Raw genomic sequence first — 23,120 nt, forward strand, 5'->3', positions numbered from 1 at the left:
TGCAAATTTCATTCGCCAATTTTCATTGGCCTTTTCTAAATACTCAGAAGATGATAGGTTCTCAAGACAAACCCCATTCTGTCGGTTCGACACAACGTCTCGTTCCCTCCATCAGGGAACCGAGGTTACATCCGTAACCAAGACGTTTTTCAGTGTATCAGTGTGTGGGCCAGATCGGGGCCGGGGACCCAGCCGCTACTGAGCCAGACACTAACATGTTGTGGCCCACAAGTGAGCCAGAAGAACTTTGCTACTTGGGGCAGTATTATTTTTTTAATGTGGTGGTTATTCTATTTCCCGTTCTTTGACCATAAGCGGTTCTTGTAAATAATAACTGCAATATAAATAAAAAACACTGGTAAATCCACCCATCCATCCATGTAAATAAAAGATAAAAACATTCTGCCAACTAAACAAAATGTAAACATTCGAACTACGGGACGCGTGAAGGGACAAACTGATCCCAGCAAACACAGAACGTTCCCCTAACGTTAGTTTTTGGTTCCCTTTTGCTTATTTTTTGGGAATTAAAAAATAACGTTCTAAGAACGTTCTTTTCAGGTTTTATTTTTTTGAAACCAGAAAATAACGTTCCCAGAACGTTGCAGGCTGGTTTTTTTTTAATAACCAGAAAATAACCAGAAAATAACATTCTCTGATGGTTCTTTTTTGGTTCTTTTTTTGCAACCAGAAAATAACCAGAAAGTAACGTTCCCTGATGGTTATTTTCTGGTTATTTTTTTTGCAACCAGAAAATAACCAGAAAGTAACGTTCCCTGATGGTTATTTTCTGGTTATTTTTTTGCAACCAGAAAATAACCAGAAAGTAACGTTCTCTGATGGTTATTTTCTGGTTATTTTTTTGCAACCAGAAAATAACCAGAAAGTAACGTTCCCTGATGGTTCTTTTTTTGGCTATTTTTTATGGTAAAAATAGTCAGAACTGGTAAACGTCAGTGACATGTGCAATACATAAATTATAAGATCACATTGAAAACCAAATGAAATTAATAAATGTGCCCTTTAATGGCTGAAAATAATAAACTAGTTAAGCTATATGAAAATACAATCATCTATATCCATGTGTATTTCTTTAGTGTGGTTTTCTGTTACTGTATGTGTGTGCGCTCGAGCACGTGCATTCTCCGCTCTGCCGCGCACTCCCGTCATATAATAATTAACGGTCATTTCGTTTTACCTCACCGACTAACACATTAGTTTAGCGGTTTATTTATTTTAATTTTTTATTTAAAACCGTGCAGATTTGAGAGTAGACTTGTATTTTCGTGATTTTCGATTGATTTGACACATCTAAATCAACAGACCATGATGAAAGGACTGAAACTCAGGGCTTTTGATTGTTATATCTAAAGACGGAGCCGCGCTATACTTCTGTGGTGAGACAAGAATATTGTTAGCCTGAAGATAATTAAATGTTTATTCTTCTGTCAATAAAAATTTGCTTTAAATATTGTGTTGAAGTCATTGGTTATTTTATTTCGATATCTATAATGTCTGATGTTGAGGTAGGCCTACACACAGTGTGGTTTTATTAGAAATGATATACTGTGCTGTTTAAATCGAAAATTAGGCTACTTCAGTGATGAAAAAGGAATTATTAGGTTAAAAGAATAATCTAATGCATTGATTTCATCCTCCATATTGTGTGGTATGATGTATTTTACTTATTTTAATTAGATTAACGTTAGACAAGTGATGGATAAAAACACAGCATGGATGTATTCATTACTGACGTGTAAACGGACCGAGAAAAATATTTTAGGCTAACGTTCTGGGAACGTTCCCCTAACGTTAGTTTCTGGTTCCCAGAAAGTTTTTTAAGGTTTGTTTTTGGTTTTTGGATCTTTACGGAAATAAAACGTTAGTTTCATGGTTTCTATAACGTTAGGGTAACGTTCCCCTAACGTTAGTTTTTGGTTCCCAGAACGTTATGGGAACCAGGGCCCGGTTTCATAAAGCACCTTAAGTTTTTCCCTTAAGTATGACACTTAAGGGGTGATTTTCCTTTAGCAAAGACAATAGGAGAATAACTTAAGTAAAACTTATAAGGTATACTTAAGGACACACTTAAGGGAAAATTACACTTACGGTGCCTTATGCAACCGGGCCCAGAAACTAACGTTGTATTAACGTAAAGAAAACTTTATTGGAGAACCAAAAACGAACCTTAGAAAATAACGTTCTGGGAACCAAAAACTAACGTTAGGGGAACGTTCTGGGAACCAAAAATTGTTAGCTGGGATCGTACTTTTTTAAACAGCGTTTAGATGTATTCCATTTTTGACTTGTAAATAGTAATTTAAAATTATACCTTGTAGATATACCATTCATAGATTCATGGCCCTGTGAGCTTCATTACAGTCTGTCTTATGTCTTATTATTCTGAATAAACATATTGATTTATATTTAAGAATTTGACATGTAAATTATGTTATGTAAGATACGAAATAATTAAAAGATTTATAACAGAGGGGTACTTACAAATATTTGGTTGGACCACCTGACATTTTGGGGGATTGTCAAAATACCTTTAAATGCATTGAAATATTATTTAACAAATAAGCACATTGTTCCTTTCCCAAAACATTAATGCAATCCATTTTGAAAAGATAAAAAATACATTTGAACCGTTTCTGTCATTCACCCATATAACAGCACTATGCTACATTACCAGCAGAGGGCACTGGAAACCAAATAGCTGTAGTTTCTCGTCTCAAAATTGGTTGTTGTAAAAGCTAAAAGTTATTAATGGTTCCTGGCATGGATCCTCCTCAGACAACAAATACGCTGCTTGTAAATCATGATTACAGTCATAACAATTATTCATTGTATGAATTATTCTTTAATTCTTTAAATTGTTTGCATTATATGTACATACATATTGCATATGTATTGTATACATGTATTTAACACTACTGAAGTGATTTACACTCCTTTATTACAATGCAATACCGTATGTATTGTTTGAGTAAAATATCTAGATAACATATGAATGAACAACCAAAAAGATATGTGCATCAGTATAAATGCCATTATTTTTATTTTAGTTATGTATTTTTTTTGACATGCCATATAAGCCACCGTTTGACATGCCACCGTTTAAGGTGAAAAGATCTAAATAAACGTGAATCCTATGAATAAAGTTTATAAATGTTGAAAAGTTCATGTTGCATGCATACTACGTACAGTTCTCAAGGAAGGCATCGAATCTCACTTCCGACTTGGTTCAAAAGAGTCATTCATTCGTGAATCAAATAGTGGTTCGTAAACGGAACAAACAGTCCGTCAGACCGGTGAGGTGAATGAAATGAGGTGAGCCTAAGATATTTGTGTTTATTATTTGTTGAGTATATTACGCCGTGCATATATCAGAACTGTGTAAATAGTGGTGTATTATTTCATGTCGTTTTGTTTGCTAATAAATATAACGTTAGTCATTTACCATCAGCTGTGGATTAGCAGATGAGCTAGTCAGCAGCTAAGCTAAAGTTAATTTTATTAAATTGAGGCCCTCCAGTAATAAATATTTGATTATAGTATTCACATACTCAAATTATTATAATGTTAAAACTATAGCAGTGCATTTCACAAAATAAAAACCGGTAAAAGTGGAAAAGGACAATGTTCCTTCATGGAGAAACGTAACGTTAACTGTTTTCTAGACTTGTATTGTTTTACTTCGTTGTTGTTTTAACCGTTCACGTATGAATTTGTGGTGTTAAAATGCCTGTATTATTAAAGCAGATGGGTCATTCCGTGTAGAAACTCCACCTGCTCAAGTCCTCATTTAACAAAATCCCTTCTTCCAAATGTCACTGAAACAGATTCAAATAAAAGCCTGTGAATGAATCCTATGTTCATTGCGGTTGATTTGATAGACGGAAAGAAGATACAATTCTAGTTTGAACAGTATTTGTTTTTTAAATGCAATGAGTATCGGCTGTGTAAATTGACCTACATTTGGTTTTCGGCCTTTAAAAGTGGGAAACTGTCTGTGCGTTCCAAACGGGATATATCGCCCTACGAAGGGCCCTTCAGGAAGGGGACAGCATACGAAACGTTACGTCACTCCAAATAAAGAGAAAATGACGTTGTTTTTATTGCTCCCTTTGCCAAGTAAAATTTAATCGGACACTTTAAAAGATACACTTGCGTTTTCCCTCTAGAGTCAAGAGACGGGGAAGGGAGTAGGGCATAGTGATGACCACTTCTGAAGGGAACACAGGGCCTATTGAGATCTTTACTTCTGGGGTTGTACTATACAGGACCTGCGTAATACATGTGGGTACCAAAATATAAGCTTATTAAGAACCAGAATATAAAATGACATATCTTGAATACTTTTTGAAACTTCTGGAAAAATAATAAAAAGGTGCTTTATTAGGTCACCCCATGTAATTTGGCTTTGAATCTGAAATGGTTGGTTTACACCCTGGATTACTTGGTAAATATGCATCCATGGTATTTAATGTTTTTGTCCTTTTGCATTAAGTATTATTTATCCTTTGTCTGTGTGTGTGACAGTTTATTCTCTTAGTATTTTTTTTAGGTCACCCTGCCTCCTATGAACTAGATTCCAGTATATAATTGTATATAATTTTTTTTCCAATCAGATTTTCACATATTTAAGTTTTACTATTTTTTTATGACCAATTTCTTTGGGTGAAAGGTTTGGGCTGAATCTATGTGCAGCAAAACTTGTCTTACTCTGAGGACATGAATGATAGGCCTACTTTAAATAGTGCTAAGATGTTCCTAACTGATCAGATTTGTCATGCTCTTCTGGCAGATGATGAAATAGATAATCATCTCATAGGCTTTCACTGAAGGAGGGATCTAGAGCCCACAATGTCTTAGAGATTAGTCTTTTCTTTTTTTGCAAGAATGACTTACGTTACAATTATGCTGTATACAAGTGAAAGATAATGTGTGATCTTTTTTCTGTCTGCATGTTTCTTCCAGCAAATACAGTTGCTGACCCCCCCATGGAACAGGCCAGCGATGAGGGGCTTTTATTCAAAGCTGGACTCCTCATCTTTGGGCATGGCTATGCCCCTGAACCTGGCCGTAGAGACAGAGAAAGCTCAGGCCCTGCTCCAGACCTTCAGCACTGCCTCTCTGCTGGCCAGCACATGCCTGGGAGCTTTCTGTTTTCTCGCTGATCACTTTCTGTCCCTGCCTTTCATCCAGCAGCATCTATGGCTCAGGGCTGTGCTGGATAATGCGGTCCACAGCGTAGTCGGGCTCTGGTCCTGGGCCATTGTGATTGGTTTGAGGAAGAAAAGTGACTTCTATGAAGTCGTTTTGGCTGGGTTCCTGGCCTCTGTCATTGACCTGGACCACTTCTACATGGCTGGATCACTGTCGCTTAAAGTAAGATTGTGTCCTTGTTCCGCCCTTTAAATATGAATGTATTGCATAACTGCAACTATTTAGTGAAGTTAATTATGTGATCAGCAGTCACAGAACAGAAAACATAAGCTTACATTAGTGTGATTTCAAAGAGCCTCCTTGGAGGCAGCTGTTACTATGGAAACAAGAACGGCCAGCAGCAACCCCATACTCCCACAAAGCATTGCAAGTGACGTAAAACCAGTCCCCCCTATACTCTCAAACAACTTGAAACTCTAAGAGGTTTTTTTAAATGATTGTAAACAATGTTCTTGCTGTACCCTGGTTAAGCCTTTAATAACACATAGATTGTTTAAAATGTGTGCTCTTTCTTTGAACTCCCCACAGGCTGCTTTGAATCTGCCCCACCGGCCGCCCCTGCACTGCTCCACACTGATCCCAGCGCTGTGCTTCTCTCTGCGCTTCCTTATGTGGGCGTGCCGGCTGAAGGACTCGTGGTGCTCCCTGCCCTGGATGCTCTTCATCTCACTGGCCTCGCACCACATCCGGGACGGCGTTCGTCACGGCCTCTGGGTCTGTCCGTTTGGAAACACGGCACCCATCTCCTACTGGCTCTACGTCACCATCACGGCCACGCTGCCCCACCTGTGCTCTGTGCTAATGTATCTGACCGGTACAAGAGACATGATATCCACCAAACACGGTGTCACCATTGACGTCTGATACACTTTGACGGGTTTTTAGTAAAGTTTAACACTTCAAACATTTCCATTCTAGCTCATCCCCACATACAATAATGGCTTTTTATTGTTCCTGCAGTATGTTTGATACTTTTAACTAGTCAGTTAATACAACCTCATTTCACACCTTACCGTGACTGTGAATATTGACTGGGGCTGGGTGAAATAACTAATGATTACATGAACTTATTTTTCAGCTTCAATTTGGCTCTGTTTTTTTGTATTGTTTTTGTATTTGCTCTGAAATGCATTTTTGTTTTTAATCAGAGGAATCAAATAGCTATTGCTGACTACTACTGTAAGTCCGTTTGTAATGTTTGATCTAAGTACTAAAACAGCTTGTTTTAAGCAGCAACAGTGCATATTTTTACTAAAACATTTTACTATGTTAAAAGCAACATTTAAACAGTAACTGTGAGCAGCTTGGAGTGAAGTTAATCAGTTTTGTATTTCAGCAGACAGTTTAACTCATATAAATTAATTTACCTTACACTTGTTTTCGTTTCCAGCGGTAGAATCAGAGATGCTGTAACTAGTCTAGACACATGGTTTTTAAGGAAACTTAAGGGCCAGTCATAAAGGTTTCAATGCATAATTCACTCAAAGCATATTTTATTCACAATGTTGCCTAATATTATATTGGCAACAAAATCATTGTAAGTGTGTAATGAGTATTTGGTATGTCGGCCTAGTGTAGATGGTCTCTTGTCAACTAACATATTTTAAGGCTTCAACACGGTGTTGTCATTTTTAGCTTAGTGGCGTATGTTTTGAACTCGTCTACTTAATTATTGCCATTTGATTTTTTTCCAGATGAAATGACACGAGTCATTGTAAAACTCATATTGTGAAGAATGAAAAGAATGGGTGTATATTGATGCATTGTGAGAGGTGATGCTGTGTTGTATATTTGTGGTTGAAAAATTGCTGCAGGTGTACTTGAAGGATGTTTTCTACTTGTATTTGTTTAACCTTATACAACAGTATGAAGATCTAATCAAATTACTGGACTCTGAGATATTTGCTGCCTTTTTTAAATCCAGGGAATGATTCAATCCGATCACTTTTGTTTTATTTAAACCGCTTGCTAATTCTTACACCATTGTGATACTGCTCTTCACTGTCTTTATACACACTGTAGGTTTTACCGCACAAGGGTTTTTGTGCCATTATAATTATTGCAATGCTTTTAAATGGAAAGAATATTATTGGAGCACGTGCAAGCCATGTTGTTGAAAGCAGACTGAAAAACCAAAAACTGTTGTCATAGACTGCTGATGGGCTGACGTTCTTAAACTATACTCATCTTGGCATTTTCTTAGGTTAAATCAGTTAAGACTGTAAAGCATTAGTATGTATAGGACATGTAGTTGCAGTGCTCACTGTGTGCATATATGACATTATTTATTATTGACATTGTGTTTTTGGAAGCAAGGATCAGGATTGAACAGCCCTGTCAAAAAGGGCTTAAACAATTGAAACTTGTGTGTTAATGTGGATACACAAAACGCCCTTCGCTTTAATTAAACTGCACATTTATTTATCTTACGTGATGTGTGTTTTATTTAGCTGCTACTGTTTTTTTTACAGTTATTTGTTTACGGTGTAAGATTTGTACATATTCTTTTTGTGCATTTTTGCACAATCTAATTTATATTTGCCCGTGCTTATGTTGTCATTTGATGCATTGTCATAAAATAAAAGTCGTTATTTATGCAGTTATCACAAAGCGCCCTTTAGGTTACTCCTGTCATTATTGCTCCCTTGAAAAAGAGATGCAAATACACACGGATCCCATTCGGTAATTACCATGTTTTTACCATAGTTCTTTTATTTAAAGTCTAGTGGACATGTTTTTATTATTATGTAATATTAGTAATGCATCCCACTAACTTAGGTGTGTGTTCAAAGTCCATTGATAAATTACACCATACTTGTCAACACTACCTGGGCTTCAAGGTTGCCCCATCCAATTTGGTTCAGAGAAAAAATGAAAAATGTTTATTTATGTTATATATATGGTCCTATAGCCTATACAATGTCTCTTTGACAAGGCTCTTCATATATGAGGGCCCCCTGGCACTCCAGTTTAGTAACTGTGGGTTCCGTGAATACGTTGTAAAATACATTGTAAAAAACAAATATGATCAACAAGTCATCATGGCAACTTTAACTTATAAAATGATGTTGAAACATGGTTGACTAAATTATACAAGATTAAGAGTTATGTTTTAAGTCAGATTAATGTAATGTAAATTGAAATGACTTGTTAATTTGTCAATAGTCTGTTTTAGCGTGGATGACTAATTTTAACTGTCAAATCTTAGAACAGTTGGTTGAATGTCTAAAGACCTTCCTTCAAGGATAAAAGCATAGCCATTTCAATAGTGTCTATATTTGAAAATACAGATATTCTTTCTTTATAGGGTCCAATCAGATTTTATAGCTAAGGCACTTGAAATTGACGGTCCAATTAGATTATTTTTATCTAATTGTTTTTAATTATTATATATAAATGTATATATATTTGAGAATGCAAAAGATAACAATAGTGCATCTTTTCAAAGACTTGGTTATCTCAAGGCGAGGGAAAGGTGCTTATTTTCCAAACGGTCTCGAGCTAAAAACGAACTGAGAACTGTCGCTTATGGCTTTTGAGTCCGAACTCTTAAAAGAACTCTGTTTTGATGAAGTGGTGCATAACTTCGCAAGCAGTAAGACAAGAAAGAGACTCATGTAAAGAAAGATTTTTATATGCTGGGTTGGATATTTGTCAGGGCACTAATCTGTATTTCACATCACATATCACACCGTACAGGCATTTATTTTCATCAAAATGAAGAAAATATTTAAAAATGGCTTACAGGCGTTTAATAATAAAGTGTATGGAAAAATTGGGGTGTATGGTAAGTTAAGGAGGTCTTTTGTCTTAAGGCTGGACTTAAAAAAGTCTGCAAGTGTATGATGTCTAGTTTTTTTTTAAAGTTTGCAGAGAAAAATGTAAAATAGAGAAAAACTTCATTGTGCATTAACATCCTTTAATGCACGGCTAGCCATGGATTATCCCTTACATAATGCATCACTCGTTGACACTTCATGATTAAAGTTAAAGCCTTAAATCTGTTATTAAAAGTCTAGGATTTTTTATACCCTCGCATGATTTTCATGTCATCAGTCGGCCTGCTGAAACTTTTGCATGATATCGCAATCCGCCGCAAGGTGTCAGTGTAATATAACAGCAACTTCTAAATCAAAGCAACATGGATTTACGTTTTACCAATGATCGTACACATGACCCCTCCATTATGAGCTCATCCAGATTGCAAAAATGATTGATTTAATGTTGAATCAATGTTGAAAAAACGATTTAACTCCGATTCAACAATATATCCAATCATCTATTAAATAAAGGTACATCCACTTATTGCTTTGTTTGGTGATGGGCTTTAAATGATTTCACTGGTTTTCCAGACTTCTAAAGACTTGCCAAAACTACTGATTAGACGCTAACAAAATTCAGACTGGCCTTACTTGACCCAAACCATTAAAACACAGTCTGAAACAGGACAATCACTGGCTTGATTCATATCAAACATTATTCAGACAAACATTTAGCTGAGCCAATATTATTACCTCAAGGAATATACCTGTAAAGCCATAGCTGAATCCCCACAAGCTCTTTACAGGCTTGGATGAGTAACACTACTTTTGCCGTTTAAATTCCTCTTGCATTTAAATAGCAAATTGGCCGATTTTCATGATTAAATATTTGTGGTACGAGTGATTGAATAAACTCTTGAATTTTTACCAAGAAACAAAGTGGCCATATTGATGAAGAGGGTCCTATCACAACCCTGTTTCTATTAGAACTTTATAAAATCATATTTCAATCATTCTTCTGATAAAATACCTTTTATTTCACAAAAATATGGACAGGATAACAAAACAGCTTATGTTGTACAGGAAAATTGCATATAAAAGTTTATTTCCAAAATAACTCACAAATCATGTTTTTTTATTGTGCATTCCAAATTATATCAATCAAACTGCAGTTGGTTTGCCATGATAACGCAAAAAATACAGCTAACGAATACAATAAAAACACGATAATAAAAAACATGATTTTTGAAAAAATTGAAAAACAGAGTTTTCTCATTTTGGAAACAAACTCTTCATATATGTATATACATACAATGGACATGCTTTTTAAACAGGCAACAGTAGTCCAATGTTTCTAATATGCCCTATTTTACATCCTGCATGCAACACGAAATGGAAAAAGCTCACTGTAATAAACTCTTTTATGACCAAAAGTATCTATTGTCTCTCCAGCCAACAGTAGATTATATGTAAATGTTTCTTGTAATTTGGGGCTTGTGATACATACAGTATTTATATTGAACGAAAAGTCTGCTGTACTTCTCCATAAGCAGACACAAATTTCTGTTTCTCACAAACCACAAACTGCTGTCATGACATCATCCATTAACCAACCCAAAACTTTACAAAACCCAGTTCTGAGAGAGGGAACACATATATGACCAAATACACTACAAACTAATACACTGACCACCTGTATAACTTCTGAATTATTGACAAAAGCTTCTTTGCATATTTGCAAGGAAAGTTGCTGGTGATTGAATGTCTAATATTTTAAAGGGTAACATCATTAGAGCACCAATCTTTCTGGCCAGTATTAGCATAAATACTGTAGTCCCATAATACGCTGGTGGGATAGAAATGAGTGAGGAAGGCACAAATACGTGCCAATGGTGCAAATATGCATTGAGAAACAATAACACTAAGCAACAAGTTTTTTTTTATGCTGGTTAAAAGTCTCTTCACATCCTGATTGTAATCGCTGAGTAAAGTGGTCTAAATAAGTCTGTATAAATAAATATTTTCTGTGGAAGGCGCAGCATCAATGATGTTCAGTCATTGCACTCGGTCCTTAAAAGAAGGTGCGATCTTACGCTAAATGTTAGGTTGCTAGATTGTTAGCAAGTTGTTGCAACAACTTCTTAAATTAAAATCCTAATGAAACTATAAAAAAAGAAATAAATGCATAACATTTTGGCTTTTGCCCACGGTTGCTGACACTGCCAGAAAATAAAAAAATTGATGAAGTCAGATCTATTAAAAACAAACTACTTACAGTAACTACAGTATGTTTTAGCAAGAACCAAGAGCCTCATTTTAATTTTTAGAAAACAAAAGAAGCCAAATTCAATAGCTAACATTGTGCAAACATTGGGAAACTTGAACCATCACGATGAGATAATGACCGATGGTTACTGATATGCATCTCCTTTTATACATGTCAACCATAAAGGTGCATAATGTATTTGAATGAACAATAGTAGCAATGTGTTTGTAATTACAGTTCAAATAATATATTTTGTCATTTATAAAAAATTACATAATGCATGCATTTGAGCTTTATATTACTGGGGAGAATGCACACCAGAAAAACATATGCATAGAAATCTACAGAAGATATTAACTGCATGAATTTATAACAATATAAATGTGTAGATAAGCTTCAATAGCATTTCTTATCGTGAATATGTATTAGCTTCAACAAAGAAATCAGATTTCACCTCACAAATGCGTACATATGACATTGTAAGACGGATTTACATTCATGTCTTGATTCGATGCACTGACAATGGCAGTTTTTTTCTGTTGAAGTCATCTGTGCTTTGCTTTGAAGGTCTTTGCCAGCTCACCAACGGTTGTGGTGAATTTGCGCGTCTTCTGTATTGATAATCATGCTGGAATACAACTAGATAACTAGCACATGAAATGCCACGTCTGAGAAAAATGATCAATGAAGATATGTCCACCTGTTATGAAATAGTTCTTCTTGTGAAGACCTCTGCTGGACAAGATACAAAGCAGTCTTGTGTCTCTAAAGCAACGAGGGAAAGAACGTTGTGTCCATCATGGAGTGCCAAGACAGCAAACATTCTGTCATCCAAACATAGCTGCTGTCCGAATGTTACAGAGTCCCGTGTTCAGCCAATGAGGGAGTTTGTCTTACACAGACAAAACTGTTTGCTCCATAATGCCCTATGTGCTCCACAAATCCAACCAACTGCAAAGCCTTTTCACAGCATTCCAAGAGTCACAAATTGAGTACTGTATAAGAAGGCAAGAGTGATAAAAAAATATACTATGCGAAATATAATTTTTCACTGTCCCAAGAATTTGCTTTCAACAGAAAGAAATAAGAAAAAAAGAAAGACAGAAATTGTCATGTTTTTCTATTGCATTGTGCTACATTATCGAGCTGTACGCATTCACAGTTCACGCGACTCGTGGCTCCGCTGAAAGGAGCCCATCCCTTGAGCAGCGAGAGGAGAGGTGGATTGTGGGTACTGTAGTCTGTTTGTGTTGTGGTGACTCCCTATCGTGGTGCCCTATGAGAGCTGAATCGCAGAATTCATGCCAACTTCTCAAATCTGGAAAGAAATGAAGACAAAGTAAAGAAAAATAGTCCATGAGAGTCAAACAACTCCTGACAGTTTTGTGTGACAAACAGATTTTTTTTTCGAATGAAAAATGCTGTTAAAATGCTACAATATGGAAATAAGTCCAATTTTGGCCTTAGTCCTTTTACGGACAAGAGCTACATAAAGATTCCTCAAAATTCTTTTGTTCTTCACAAAAAGCAATAATTAAACATTCAAGTTTGGAACATGAGAATAAGTATTTTCTGAATTGTAAGAGACTCTGAAAGATTCAAAGCTAGCAGGCTAATGAAAAACAGACGGCTGTCATTTAAATCATCATGTTTATATCTTGCGATTCTCCCACTTGAAACACAAATATAGATCTAAAGATAATGACATCGCACTGCACATTCAAAGGAACACATGCTTCTACTAAAAAAAGACCATAAACTAGATTTGACTGTAACTCGACTGGGTACAAACTATGCTATGCTATTAACAATGACCTGTTGTTCTGCTTTGTTGTCACTCCAAAAGTTCTGCAGTGTGTATGCGACCTATAAATGACATCCAATCAGAGTGGACTTCCTTACAGCTAACGTGAAAATACAACACACATTTAGTTGGTTTTGTCATCTTGGGCAGAGAGCAGGTATCGCCATGTGAAATATCAGAAGGTTCTCCGAGTATCAACATTGACAGTAGTCTCTCCATAAATAGAGCGTTTAGCGTGCATTCTCGTTCACAGCGTATAAACAGCGCAGACGCCAGACCTCTGCTCTCACTCACTTTAGATCGGTACGGACTTCATCTTCACCATGGAGGTCAGTTCCTGATTCTTCACAATGTCTTGTTTCTTTTGTCTCACCCTTTAAAAGAACAGTCAAGAAAACGGCAGGTGTCTTATCCAGATCTAAAAAAAACAAAGGTGTTCTTTACGAAATACAGATGAATCGCTGCCCTGGAATTAAAAGGTTCTATCTGCGAGAACGAGCTTCAACGTTTTTGCGTTCTATTTGACTTTGTAGAGAAAAGTCCCACAACAAAGAAAAAAACATCACATGTAAATAAGTTATCACAGAATATGTGAATTACTCAATTTTGACAAAAGTCGCAGATAGAACCTTATCATTCCAAGGCGACGAAATATAAAATGATGCACAGTATTCACCATAGAAGGGCTATGATGGTCAGTAAAACAGCCACCGTGATTGCCGCAAACAGCCCCAGCAAAACCAACAGCCCAAGATTTCCGTTCTGGTCTGCTGATGAATCTGAGGAACAGAAGAATGGAAAAGTGACCAAAAAAACCCAACGTTTTATTGGATCTGTGTTTTTGTAAGTATTGAAAATGTAGTGCTCTTCTGCCAAACTGCTGATATAAAGAAATGTGTCAAGAAAACAGACAACTTATTGAAAAGAAGTTGTAGATGTAATTGATGTTTGTTGAGGCACTTTGAATACAATGTCTCAGTTAGCTAATAAAGAACACAGCAAGTCATGATGTTACATATTGGCAGTTACATATCGATTGGTCAAAGCAGGATGATGGGAAAAGCTCCGCCCCCTACACAAGTCCAAACCATCTGGATAACGTTTAGAAGGAGATTTGGATAAAATCTCAAAGACGGTAGCGCAGTATCAGATGCGTGCAAGTTTGCCCGACCAAGACTTCTCAGTTATTATGGGGAAAAACAAGATCGTATAAGGGAAAATGAAAGCAAAACCTTGACTCGGATTAGTTATTTACAGTGAATGAAATTTCGAGTGGTCTATACCTGGAGACTTATCGGTTGCTCTGACTGGAAATGATTCGACAAATGGAATATCAAAAGGTTCCGCTGTTGGCTCATCCCAGGAGTCTAAAATGACAAAAAAAGTATTTTGAATATAATTTGTTTTGATTAAATATTCAAAATATAATGAAATGCATAATAATTGAATAACTTGTGAATTATTCATGACCAGCTCCCATCTATAATGATGTCAGCATATATTTGTCTGTTTTCTGTGTGGGGTCACTCACCGGTCCACGGGCGAGCTTCTACAACATGACTCCACTCGCTCCACTGGCTGTAGTTGTTTAGAGCATCTTGAGCTTTGACCTGGATCTGATGCAGATGACCCGCCAGAGCGTCCATAATCCTTAGACTGCTGTTCTCCTCTGTTTCCAGCTGAGAAAACACCAATAGACAGATTCACTGAAAACGAACATCACTGTCAGACCTGCTGGAGGTATTGATGGTCTGCTCATGTGGAAACTCTCCCTTGAGGGATTTTAGTGCATAGTAAAGAGTGAAAAATGGTACTTTTTATTCAGAAGAATCACACTGGAACAATAACCTCTGTTAGGCTGTGTTCATATATGACTTCTTTTTTGACAAGCAAAATAGCTTGCAGTGTTGTGGTTACAAATAGCAGCCGGCAATGGTCAGAGGCAGTATTTGTGCATGAAGGCAGCTCAGAGAGACAGGCTTCATATGCAGCGTAACATAATTCTATTTGAATTATCAACGGAGAGCGTCTTTGCAATAACTTATCACATATTTCATTTTCTCTCTAGAAATGCAATCAAAAGTTATTGAAAGTGAATATTAAACATTACATTTATACAAAACTATGCTCCAACCGGCGTTTCGGCCGCCATTTCATTTCTTCGAGCTTAATCCTGCTCAAACCAATCACCTTCCTCGCATGTTGTTATGGAAACGACAGGTCTCGCTACTCGATTGTCATTGGTTAGCTGTGAAAAAGTTGCTTGATGTAGGGCGGTTTTTTTGTTTAGAAAAGTTTAACTTTTTTCAACTTCAAAAGGTGCTCTGAGCTGTAGATAAAGACGCCGGCGCTGGCGTTTAAAGGGGTCATATGGCGCGAACACGTGTTTTTCTGTGTCTTTGGTGTGTTATAAGTTGCCCATGCATGTATTAGACACATAAAATTGCAAAAATTTAAGTGTGGGAACAGAAGATGCATTCTATCTAAAAGCGAAAGTCAGAAGTAAAAAGTCAGTAAAACACATTACTGTATATAAGACATTTAAGACTCCTACAAGCTAAAAACATTATAATATGTTGCCACATTATACTTCATTACAGCACACGAATTGAAAACAAACGAAAACATGTTTTTATGGCTTTCTTGTTCAATCGTCAGCTGAAACTTAAACAAAGATACACACACACAGGTCTGGAGACAGCAACAACTGGTTCTCTGATGTAAGCAGCCTCGTGAAAGAAGATAAGATCAGTCCACACAGGGATCGAGAGAACTCAAGATAAGTGGTGTGAGTGTGCGTGTTACGGTGAATACATCACTGTTTATTAGACTCACATAAGAAAATAAAGAGACTTTATGATGTCTTAGAGACACTACGTTGATTTTAAATCACTTTTGGAACATTAAAGAGATCAAAGTATAGAAAACAGAATTTGATGTACCATGCAGAAAAACACAACATCAGACGTACTTTTTAACTTGAAGTACATAAAACTTCCCCATGAGTCCAATGGGGCTCAACTGGTCTTTTTACATTCTATTAACATAAATGAGGTTGGATGCTGATGGCCACACATATGCCCCATTAAAGTCTTCCACAAGACTTCTGAAGTCACTATTCTTCAAGTGTATTTGCAGTTGTGATGTTCACATAAACTGTGTGAAGAGAAGATGCATGAATGTCAAAGATGCCAAACGTGTCGGCTGTCGTGTGTCTTTTAACAGACTGTTCTGAATATAAAGAAGTGGGAAGAGATATTTAGAGAGATACTAGAGCACTTTACAATAACTCTTTTAGCATTTCTCAGAAGTCTAACTCTAAATACAATTCTTTTGAAGTCATGGTTCTTCATGTTTCAACACCTAATACTAAGGATAAAACATTTTTTAATTTGATTCTAGCTATTGTATATAGGCCTCCAGGGCACCACTCAGTTTTTATTAAAGAATTTGGTGTGTTCTTATCAGAACTAGTACTGGCCGCAGATAGAGTCCTTGTCATTGGTGACTTTAACATCCATGTAGATAACGTTACAGATGCCTTAGGAATGGCTTTCAAAGACACTCTTAACTCCATGGGCTTTAGTCAACATGTGTCAGGACCCACTCACCTTCGTAATCATACTTTAGATTTAATACTGTCTTACGGTATAAATGTGGACGACGTTAAAATCCTTCAGCAGAGTGAAGACATTTCGGATCATTATCTGGTATTATGTTTGCTTCACTGGCCTACGGCTGCAAATAAAACTCATTGTTACAAATATGGTAGAACAATAACTTCAACTACCAAAGATGCGTTTCTCGATAATCTGCCCGAATTGTCTCAAATCATGAGAAATAACGTTGAAGATCTTGACATTACCACTGAAAATTTTAATTCCACCTTCTCGGTAACGCTAGACAAAGTTGCTCCACTACGTTTAAAGAAGATTAAAAATGGCAGCCCCACACCGTGGTATAATGAACACACTCAGGCTCTAAAGAAAGCGGCCCGAAAAATGGAGCGCAACTTTAAGAAAACTAAATTAGAGGTATTTCGTACAGCATGGAAGGATAGTATTCGAAAATACAGGAAAGCCCTAAAAACTTCTAGATCCGCCTACTTTTCATCACTAATAGAAGAAAACCAGCACAACCCTAGGTTTTTATTTAACACGGTGGCTAAATTAACAAAAAATAAATCGTCAGTGACTTCTGATCCTGTATATCAGCATAGCAGTGATGAATTTATGAACTACTTCACATATAAAATCCAAGATATTAGAGAAAAAATTATAACAATGCAATCAGAAGTGAAACCCGCTGAACAAACTAACTACAGCGCCCTTAAGGAGAAAATGCAATTATTTTATACCGTAGATCAAGATGAGCTGTCTAAAATTATTAGATCATCTAAATCAACAACATGCATACTAGACCCTATACCTACAAATCTACTGAAAGAGATGCTCCCAGAAATTATAGATCCTCTTCTTGGTATTATTAACTCATCTCTGACATTAGGACATGTGCCTAAAGCATATAAGGTGGCTGTTATAAGGCCCCTTGTCAAAAAACCCCAACTCGACCCTAGAGAACTAAGGAACTACAGGCCTATATCGAATCTACCTTTCATATCTAAAGTTCTGGAAAAAGTAGTTTCAACTCAATTATGCTCCTTCCTCCAAAGGAATGACATCAATGAAGAATTCCAGTCTGGATTTAGAGCATGTCACAGTACAGAGACTGCTTTGATCAGAGTTACAAATGATCTGCTATTGGCGTCTGACCGAGGTTGTATCTCGTTATTGGTGCTGCTAGACCTTAGTGCTGCATTCGATACCATTGACCACAGCACACTCCTACATAGACTCGAAAATTATGTCGGCATTAAGGGAATAGCTTTGAAATGGTTTAAATCTTATTTATCCGACCGTTTTTAATTTGTAGCAATAAATAATGAGGTGTCACGCAAATCTCAAGTCCAGTACGGTGTACCACAGGGCTCAGTCTTAGGGCCTCTGCTCTTCGCATTATACATGCTACCTCTAGGAGATATAATAAAGCGACACTGAGTTAGCTTTCACTGTTATGCTGATGTTACTCAACTTTATTCTTCCTCGAAGCCTCATGAAACACAGCAGTTCCATCGAATGCATAGTCGATATAAAAAAACTGGATGAGTAACAACTTTTTATTACTGAACTCGGACAAAACAGAAGTGCTACTTATTGGACCGAAAACTGCTATACGTAACAACCAAGAATACTGCTATAATACTATTGACGGATGTTCCATAAAACCCTCGTCGTCAGCAAAGAATCTTGCCGTTCTATTTGATAGTAATCTGTCATTTGAGAGCCACGTCACCAACACCTGTAAAATTGCATTTTTCCATTTTAAGAATATATCTTAAATATACATCAATGTCAGATGCAGAGAAGTTAATTCATGCATTCATGACATCAAGACTAGATTACTGTAATGCAGTTAGGTGGTTCCCCTGCTGGCTTATTACAAAAACTCCAACTGGTCCAAAACGCGGCAGCTCGAGTTCTTACACGTACAAAAAAGTATGAACATATTAGCCCGGTTCTGTCAACCTTGCACTGGTTACCTATAAAGCATCGCGTTAACTTTAAAATCTTGCTTATTACCTATAAAGTCCTACATGGTTTAGCTCCTCAGTAGTTTAATGAACTCCTCTTTTATTACAGTCCTTCACGTGCATTACACACTCAGGCTTCCTGTCAGTTGGTAATACCTAGAATTTCAAAATCAAGTGCAGGTGGTAGATCCTTTTCCTATCTAGCGCCTAAACTTTGGAATAGTCTTCCCTGCACTGTCCGGGAGGCAGACACACTCTGTCAGTTTAAATCTAGACTAAAGACGCATCTTTTTAATCTTGCATACACTACACTTCCATAATATAAATCCTCTGAGGGCTTAGGCTGCATTAGTTAGATCAACCGGAACCAAAAACACAACTGATGTACTTGTTGCATCAAAAAGTGCAGAACAATACTCTACTCTCAGCCAGTCTTGTCTCATTGTTCCAAGGTTACCACAGTGAGCAGGATCCAGTTCATGGCCTGACCTGATGGTAGAGCGGAGAATGGGAAGCGGCTTCTCCTGAGGTTTTTTTTCTCAATTGGAGTTTTGGGTTCCTCGCCACCGTTTGCATACTTTTTTTTGCACTATTTGCTTGGCCGGGGGGGCTGCTTTAGAATTAGAATTTTAAAGTTTTACTTAATTAATATTGCATATAGGAATTTATAGTCTGTTATATTTGACCTGTGCTTCTCTGTCCTTTATCTTAAATGTGTGCTCTCACTGTGCGTGTGTGTGTGCGTGCGTGTGTGTGCATGCGTGTCTGTGTGTGTGCGTAATAACTGATAACAAATATATATTTTTTTACTGCTGAAGATAGAAACAACACGAGGAATAAATAATTGAGTATCACTGGCTTTTCTGTCACATTACTGCAAACACGCAGGTCTCTCGCTCTCACTCACTCACACCCACCCACCACGTGGCTCAAGCGCAGAGTCTGTTCGCTCTAACGGAAATGAGCGCAAGAAAGTAGTCCTACATTAAAAGCATTTTAAACATGATAACATGTGAAATTAAACATTTGAACAATGTCCTGTGGTGTGGTAAATGTGGTATAAGCGGAATAATTGACTCTGGTCCGTTCAATTATTCAAAAGTTAATGCACTGCGGTTCGCGTCGTGGCCGCATTACCACCTCGGGGTGTCCATTAACTTTCGAATACTTGAACGGCCGTCGTCAATTATTCTTTATGTATTTCACTACAGTTATAGATGCTGGTAGAAGTTTCTTACCGATGACCAGAAGCTGGAGCCAATTGGCCGGTATCGCAGTAAGAATTTTAATGGAAAGGCACCCGTCATTTCGTCAGGCCAGGACTCAGGATATTTCCACTGGACCAGTAACTGGGTGGGCAGACCATCCACCTGCACAACTTTAACATCTTCTGGAGGATCTGGTTTTACTAAAGTCACATAAATAGGGAAGTAAAAAGAAAAGTAATAAATAAAATAATTCTGAGAAAGCTACTTTAAATTACAAATTAAAAAAATTAAAAAGTGAAAGTGACCAAATAACCTTTAAAATTATAGCTTACCCAAAAATAAAAAGTTCTGTCATTATTTATTCAATCTCATATGGTCGAACCCCTTTATATGACTGCAGAACACAAAATATATCATGAAAACTTCTCGTACAAAGGAAGTGTTCTGCAGACAAAAAAATAAGTCATACAGGCTTGAAATGATATGAAGGTGAAAAAAAAGTTTTTTAACTGAACTATCCCTCCCTTCGAGTGTTTTCTGGAAGATGGAGTATTCCTAAATCATAATAAGCATTCAAAAACATCCTAATGACATTTTATAGACATGATTGGATTTGTAAACAGCTTGATTGATGTACACGTACAGAGTTTGAGAACGTCTCCTTTGAAGATGGTGGAATTGGATCCCAGCGGGTTGATCTCAGTGACGTTCACCAGGAGTTTTGCAGCCCAGAATGGAGGGTTAGTGATGGAACATTCATTCTCCCCATTGTTGTCCTGCTCGCAGGATTCAACCACTCCTATTTTTGTGCTAAACAGAACAACAGAAGTATGTAAGAGATGTGTTCCCTTCTGGAAATCAACAAAATACATTTTGCCTTGCTAGTGTGTATATTAATTTTAAATAATGAAATATAAGTAAAACAATAATGCAGTTGCTCGATTTAAGAAAAGACTACTAAAAGATCAGAAACTAGTTCTGTTTTGTCTCTATAAACATATTTATCCTTGGTCACAGGGAAATGATACACAAAAGACAATAATAAAATCATTTAATGTTTTTAGTTTTAATGCGCTTAGTGTTTTCCTACTTACAGTACATTTATTTGTCCCTTTAAATTTTATGCATTAATGTCAAAATATTAATTTACTTGCTTATTTTTTGTGAAGCTTGGAGATCATCATCTTTCAGTGGGGAAAATAATAAAAATGTGTATACTAGAATTTTACATTTAAACAATGCATTGACTGTACCTGTAGGAGGAGATGTACCGTGTTGGCAGGTGTGTTGTCTTAGTCTGAGTCCAGGAAAAGTAAATTTTATTATGATTTGGTACACGGCAAGAAATATGGACAAAATGAGGCTGATCTAAAAGAGAGAAAAAAAATCACAAAACCTTAGACACAATTCACTTATATTTACAAATCCAACCAAAACACTGTCTGCACAATTGAGCTGTTTAAGTTTGGCACTTTGTTCAAGGGCATGAGGGTACGTGTGGTAGACTAAACTTAAACACACTCCAGAGTTGACAATCTCACTCTTCCTATCAGGAAACTGTGGAGCAGTGATGTAGTGACTTCCTGTTAGAGGAAGTGGCCTGAGTTAAACAGAAAGGGCGTACAACTACACGCATACCCCGTTTCGCTGCTCCCCGGGCACAATGGTCAAGTGTTTCCTTTTAACTAGTAAATTTCCTGACAATCTGTTCTAGTAAAAGTGCCATTTCAGAAGCCTCAAGCTATTACGAGTATACACTAGGAGACAGGGTTGCCAGGATACCAAAAGTATCAATAACAGCCCATAACAACAGCAGTGAAGTTTTGACACATCAGCAAAATTTTGTTTCATTTAAAAAAAATTAAACAACAAACAAATATATAAATTGAAATGCTGCCTTCAAGTATTTCTCCATTTAGATAGACAGTCAGAAGAGGCAATTGCCAATATAAACATTTATACATATAGCAGATTTATCCGACTGCTTCATAACAAATACAATACAGTTGCCTAATAAACCTAATGAACAGTGTCTCATGATTTTTTTTACCAGTTTACATTTATTTAGGACAAAACCAACTCTTGCCGAAACAGGCATTTTACCAAAGACTTGTACAAATACAGCTTTGTTTGCTGTCAAATGCATCTCTCTTTTATTTTATTTTTTTGCACGGTACTGTTGTACAGTAGTTTTGATACCCCAATTTTCAGCATTATGTCTTGGCATAGTGGTTCTCAACTGAGTTTAGGCAACCTGGGGAGGAGGGTCTTGTATCACAATAAAGGGACAACCGGCTGGCTTTACATTATCCCTCTTATTACATGGCGGATTGCGTCATAAGTAAATTATTACACATGAAATATTGATTTGAAATATATATTAGCTCATTTGTAACCAATGCAGACCTATCGCTAGGTAAACCTTTTGGTTTTAAAGTCACCATGAAATCAAACAGGAAAATTCTAAGTGTTTTACACAGTGTTGAAGTGATTATTATAAATGACTTATCCATGCACACCATCATTTTTAAAAAATTAATTTACACTTGTAATCTTTAATCAAAAACATTAAGCTTCCTTCCCCCTGTCCAATGATCAGGCATTTTTAGCCCTCCCCTCCACAACAGACAGTAAACTGCCATTCAAATCTGCCATCATTTTGTTAGCAACACCCAACTTAGAACAAACCAATCAAAAAGGGAAGGGCAAAATAAAGCCCCGCCCATATTTTCTCATTTCAGAAGCCGTTGCACTCGGACTCGTCATGATACGGAAAAGAAGTCTATCGCAACTTCTGTTTCATGGTGACTTTAAGCTAAGACACAAAGTTCAAACAAGACAAACATATGCAATTTGGTTTCATCCTTTGCAAATATAATATCAATGTTGTTAATTAGCCCTATTTCTATTTAATATTAAACTGCACTGGTCAAGATAACCTTAATACCTGGAAGAGTCTGTGTTGTTAGTTTTGAGCAGCTGTTATCGAGGAATAACAGACTTTGGAATGTCGTGACTGGCCAATCAGAAAAAGCCTATTGAAACAGACTTGTGACCTATGACGCAGAAGAATTACTGTCCCTTTAGAAACACCCAACGGCATGATTTAAAGTGTATTGGATCTGTTGTGACTGTGTTGCTATGACACGTATTTGTGTAAGTTTACAAAAACAATAGCTTTAGTCAGAGTAGATGTCATATTTAGTTTAATGCAGAAGAAACCAAGTTCATAAGGGATATGATAGTGTCTGATTTTTTA

The 23,120-nt window shown here is 36.7% G+C and overlaps 2 protein-coding genes across 4 annotated transcripts in view; one reads left to right on the forward strand and one right to left on the reverse strand.

Annotated features, from left to right (window-relative positions):
* The first annotated feature begins 3,250 nt into the window (after positions 1–3,250).
* On the forward strand, positions 3,251–7,656 carry tmem267 (transmembrane protein 267). Its single transcript, XM_057321130.1, has 3 exons — positions 3,251–3,333; positions 4,984–5,394; positions 5,761–7,656. The coding sequence occupies exons 2-3, from the start codon at positions 5,023–5,025 to the stop codon at positions 6,094–6,096; spliced, it is 708 nt and encodes a 235-aa protein (XP_057177113.1). The 5' UTR covers positions 3,251–3,333; positions 4,984–5,022; the 3' UTR covers positions 6,097–7,656.
* A 2,358-nt stretch (positions 7,657–10,014) lies between these two features.
* The window catches only part of il11ra (interleukin 11 receptor, alpha), a 51,403-nt gene continuing 38,297 nt past the window's right edge, over positions 10,015–23,120 (reverse strand). For 2 of the 3 annotated variants that reach the window (XM_057321131.1, XM_057321132.1), the window contains 8 exons: positions 21,115–21,229; positions 20,505–20,671; positions 19,892–20,061; positions 14,595–14,742; positions 14,347–14,430; positions 13,740–13,842; positions 13,358–13,437; positions 10,015–12,577 (listed from right to left, as the gene is read on the reverse strand). In XM_057321131.1, coding sequence (XP_057177114.1) covers positions 13,359–13,437; positions 13,740–13,842; positions 14,347–14,430; positions 14,595–14,742; positions 19,892–20,061; positions 20,505–20,671; positions 21,115–21,229 — 866 coding nt within the window. In that variant the 3' untranslated portion in view covers positions 10,015–12,577; position 13,358. Of the gene's footprint in view, positions 12,578–13,357; positions 13,482–13,739; positions 13,843–14,346; positions 14,431–14,594; positions 14,743–19,891; positions 20,062–20,504; positions 20,672–21,114; positions 21,230–23,120 lie in introns of all 3 variants that reach the window. The other variant, XR_008961740.1, reaches the window with a different exon arrangement.

The sequence above is a fragment of the Triplophysa rosa genome, linkage group LG22, assembly GCF_024868665.1.
Source record: "Triplophysa rosa linkage group LG22, Trosa_1v2, whole genome shotgun sequence".
Classification (NCBI taxonomy): Eukaryota; Metazoa; Chordata; class Actinopteri; order Cypriniformes; family Nemacheilidae; genus Triplophysa; species Triplophysa rosa.

Bases quoted from the DNA above. Each gene is read 5' to 3' on its own strand.
- tmem267 (XM_057321130.1), top strand. From the start codon at position 5,023: ATGAGGGGCTTTTATTCAAAGCTGGACTCCTCATCTTTGGGCATGGCT. The intron at 5,395-5,760 runs GTAAGATTGTGT...AACTCCCCACAG, and splicing joins CTGGATCACTGTCGCTTAAA to GCTGCTTTGAATCTGCCCCA.